This window comes from Pteropus alecto, unplaced genomic scaffold (genome assembly GCF_000325575.1).
Source record: "Pteropus alecto unplaced genomic scaffold, ASM32557v1 scaffold95, whole genome shotgun sequence".
NCBI lineage: Eukaryota > Metazoa > Chordata > Mammalia > Chiroptera > Pteropodidae > Pteropus > Pteropus alecto.
This window is the reverse complement of record NW_006441071.1, coordinates 14,174,455-14,178,934: the sequence shown is the minus strand read 5'-3', so window position 1 is coordinate 14,178,934 and position 4,480 is coordinate 14,174,455. Positions and strand designations below refer to the sequence as shown.

The 4,480-nt window shown below is 40.0% G+C and overlaps 1 protein-coding gene across 1 annotated transcript in view; it reads left to right on the top strand.

Moving 5' to 3' along the window:
- Nucleotides 1-3,779: 3,779 nt before the first annotated feature.
- KCNV2 (potassium voltage-gated channel modifier subfamily V member 2) overlaps nt 3,780-4,480 on the top strand; it is a 10,749-nt gene continuing 10,048 nt past the window's right edge. The window contains 2 exon segments of the mRNA XM_006918390.2: nt 3,780-4,477; nt 4,479-4,480. The exon segment at nt 4,479-4,480 is cut by the window's right edge and continues 686 nt beyond it. Of these exon segments, the coding sequence (XP_006918452.1) occupies nt 3,780-4,477; nt 4,479-4,480 (700 nt within the window).

Below are 4,480 nucleotides of genomic sequence, written 5' to 3'. Positions count from 1 at the left end.
ACAAAAGGAATAGCAGGAACAGCACATGGGAAGGCTCAGAAGTAAAAGAATAGCCTAAAAATTTTGGCAAAACTACCTCAAGGAATAATTCAGAATACCAAAACAAACAAACAAACAAACAAACAAAATACCCATCTTTCAAACAAACAAAACCTTTATCACGTCGTTATTTATAATTGTGGAATACTGAAAAATATCTGCTTCAATAAGAGAGATTTGGTCAAGTTATAGATAGTACATCCATAATATGGAATATTTTGTGGCCATTTAAAGTTATGCTTACAAAGTGTTTTATAAGATATCAAAAGTGCCTATGTTAAAATGTTGAATGAAAAAGGCAGGATACATAATTTTATATCCAAGATGACCACAACCATGTTAAATGTGTGTATGTAATTAAATGGAAGAAGACAGGTTAAAATATTGTCTTTGGATGTGAGATTATAGGTGGTTTTTATGTATATGCTTTTTTTAGCATGATAGTTAGCAAAACCCAGCTCCACTAGCTGTGTAACCTTGGGCAACTCAACTTCTATGCCTCAGCTTCCTCATCTGTAAAATAGAAATAATTATAGCATCTGTGTGATAGATTGTTGTGAACATTATCATAGTACAGTATCAGGGCAAGCTACAATTATTATTGTATCAATTATTAGTATTCTGCTATTTAAAAATTTTTCTATAATGCACATACGTAACTTAAATATTGGGAAAAATTTTTAAATAAATGCCTTGTATCGTTAGTGGTATGTGTTTCGCAAATGAGAACACTGAGAAGGGGCATCTAATCCATCTTGGGGAAACAGTGAAAGATGTCAGAGAAGGATCAGTGAAAGAGAAGGATGCTATCTGATCTGACTTCTGAAGAGCAAGGACTTTAGGAGAATAAGGGCAGAAGGGAATTGAAGACAAAGGAAACATCAAGCGAAAACTTAGAACCTTAGTAATTTCAAGGCAGAAGGAGCTTGGAGATCATCTAGTCCTACTTTTCACCCATTCAGGTTTCCCTCTGCAGCACGCCCTATAGATCCTTAAATGCATTCAGAGAGAAGGAGCTCACCGCTTTATGAACAAATACGTCCCATGGCTGGATGGTCCTCTTTGTTGGAAAGTGTTTCCATATATGGATACTCGTCTACCACTGCACTTGCGTACATACCCATTAGAGCAAAGTCTAAGCAACGTGCCCACACCAACAGATGCGTTTGGGGTATAAGTCACCTAAGTGTGGTCATCAAGTCAATATTCCTTACTCCACTGCATGGTTGTGGTTCTTACGCTTTGAGATGCCCTAAAAACAATAGAGTAATGTTTGTTAAGTGCAAAAGCCACAAGAATGTTGAAAGTTTAGGTAAGAAGTATTATATAATTGCAATGGAAAGAGAAAATTTTAAATATGAAAATACTTTTCCTCTTTATAACTGTATAAGTGATTCAGATGAAAAAAATGAATATATACAACAGGTGAAAGTGTGACAGTATTTGGGATAATATAAAGAAGAGATGAAACTGAAAAATAGTTAAGTATGCAGCTAGAGAAATAACATCAATATTGTATGCCAACAAGAGGACACCAGAACTACATCGAGGAACTTAATGGCTAGGACTGGTGAGGGACTTTATCGTAAGCTTGTAGGTCTAAGTTCTACTGGAAGCTAAACAATATCGGTGATTGTTATACTAGCAGTTACAGAACCAGTAGCAACTGTTACTTGTCCCAACACCTTTGAAGTATAGTGAGAACTCAACTACATGATAAAGATAGCACTGCAAATCAGTGAAGAAAAGACAGATTATTCTATTAATGTGTTGGGACATCTGTATTTAAAAAAACAAAACAAAAAAAAACAAAAAAAAACAGAAAATAAAGTTGGACCCTTATTTCACTCTTTATATCAAAAATAATTCCTGAGGGATCAAAACCTTAAATGTGAAAAATGAAACTATAAGAAAATTGTTTAAGAATTACAGGAGTGAAGACTCTTCTAAAAAACATGATACCCAGAAGTCATAAAATAAATATTTTACATGGGAAAAAATTCTCACCAAAGGATAAACTCAGAAAAAAAATATATGTGTAGTTTATATCATAGGCAATAGGTCTGTTTTCACGATATATAGTTTTCCTATGAATCAATAATATCAACAACCCAATAGAAAAGAGATAGCTCTTAACCTACATGAAAAGACGCTCAATTGCATTCATAATAAAATATAAATTAAGATTTACATACCATTTTCACCTATAAAATGGGGAGAGCTCAAGAAGTGTGATAAGATTTACATACCATTTTCACCTATAAAATGGGGTATGCTCAAGAAATGTAATAGACTCATAAACTGATGGTGAGCTGTAAACTGGTAAACTTTTATGAGGGAAATTTGGCATCATCAATCAAAATTACAAACATGAGGTCTTGGACTGGCAATTCCACCTCTAACAACTTATTCTTCATAGATCCTAACATATATAAAGTCCTGTATGTATAAGATTATTTACTGCACCATTGTTTATAAGAGCAAAGATAGAAAACAACCTGAATGTCTGTCGCTACCAGCCTACTAAGCAGCTGTTTTCAAAATGAGCAAGTATTAATGTTCAGATATGAAAACATCTCTAAGATATATGGTTAATTGGAAAAAGCAAAATATATAGTATAATTATGTTAATAATCGAGAACTATTCAGATGAAAGATGGAAATAGCTTTTTGCTTGTATATGTTTAGAATATTTCTGGAAGGATAACCAAAAAGTTCTAATGATGATTGCCTCCTTAGAGACACACTTGATAGATGAAAGTCCAGATTGAGAGAGAGAAACTTTCTACTGTAATGCACCTTTGTGCCTTTTGAATTTTTTCTCATAAACATATCAAAATAAAAGCTAATCAAAATAAATTTATTTTAAAAACAAATTCCCTGCACAAAGAAAATCCCTTGCTCTTCTCTATTTTTTATTCACTCTTTTGTTGTTCTTGCATATTTATATCACCTACAGAACCATGAGCAACTTGAGGGCTGAAATTGTGTCTCCATTGAGTTTCCATTTCCAGCATCTAGTACAGTGCCATACATATGAAAGGAGACTTTTTAAAACAATGATGTCTTGAAGAGTGATGATGACCTTTTCCTTGGAAAGAAGTCTGGCAACCTTTATATATGGCCTAATATAGCAGCTGAGCAGGGCCCCAAGGCCCTAACAACACCTACCCAGCAGTCTTCGGATTCTACCTTGAAATGTGTCCTTTCTGTAAGAGAAGAAAGGGTGAGAAAGAGACAGAAACAAAGAGAGATAAAGAGAGATCAAAACTGAAACTGAGCAATATTCTATAGCTAATTCAGTTGATTACATCTCAGCACAGGTACACCGAGCACTTCATAAGGGCAAGGCCTAGAGTGGCCCACATTTTTATTAGCAATAATCTCTGCCACCTTCTGATTATCTACAGATTTAAGACCACATAATCATCCCCTACGTCACAGAGTAGAGGGAGAGGGGGAGGGAAAAGGCTAAGAGGTTCTAAATCCCTCCTAACACTTGCTTCTTCCCAAGATTAGAGCAGTCAACAGCTGCCTGTATACGTGCTCAGACCCCTGTGGCAGGCTTGCCTGAGGAGGGCCTGCTCTCAGGGTAATTAATGCCTGGGACCCTGACGTCTGTGGCCCAGGCCAGTCTAAGACAGTGCTGGGCACATGCTCCCTCCTCCTAGTGGCAGTGAGCAGGCTGGGGGTCCTACGACAGCCAGGAAGGAAAAGCAAGGGGTCTAGTTCCTGCAGCCATGCTCAAACAGAGCGAGAGGAGGCGGTCTTGGAGTTACAAGCCCTGGAATATCACCGAGTGTGACAACAACACACTCCATGCAGGGAACAGCCAACACCGCAGGAGCATCTGTTCCTTGGGAGCCCGTTCTGGCTCCCAGGCCAGCATCCCACCGTGGACCGGGGTCAGCTTTAACTACTACATCGAGGAGGACGAGGATGGAGAAGAGGAGGAGTGGAAGGATGACCTGGCCAAGGATGACCTGGCCGAGGAAGACCAACACCCAGAGGAGGCCAACACTGCCCAGTCGGATGGCCACACCACCTTTCCAGCTGTGTCATCGACACTGAACGTGAACGTGGGTGGCCAGAGCTACCGCCTGGACTACACCGAGCTGGCCTGCTACCCCAAGACGCGCCTGGGCCGCCTGGCCACCTCCACCAGCCGCAGCCGCCAGCTGGGCCTGTGCGATGACTATGAGGCACAGACGGACGAATACTTCTTTGATCGCGACCCGGCAGTCTTCCAGCTCGTCTACAACTTCTACCTGTCCGGAGTGCTGCTGGTGCTGGACGAGCTGTGCCCGCGCAGCTTCCTAGAGGAGCTGGGCTACTGGGGCGTGCGGCTCAAGTACACACCACGCTGCTGCCGCATCTGCTTCGAGGAGCGTCGGGACGAGCTGAGCGACCAGCTCAAGATTCAGCGTGAGCTACGCGCCCA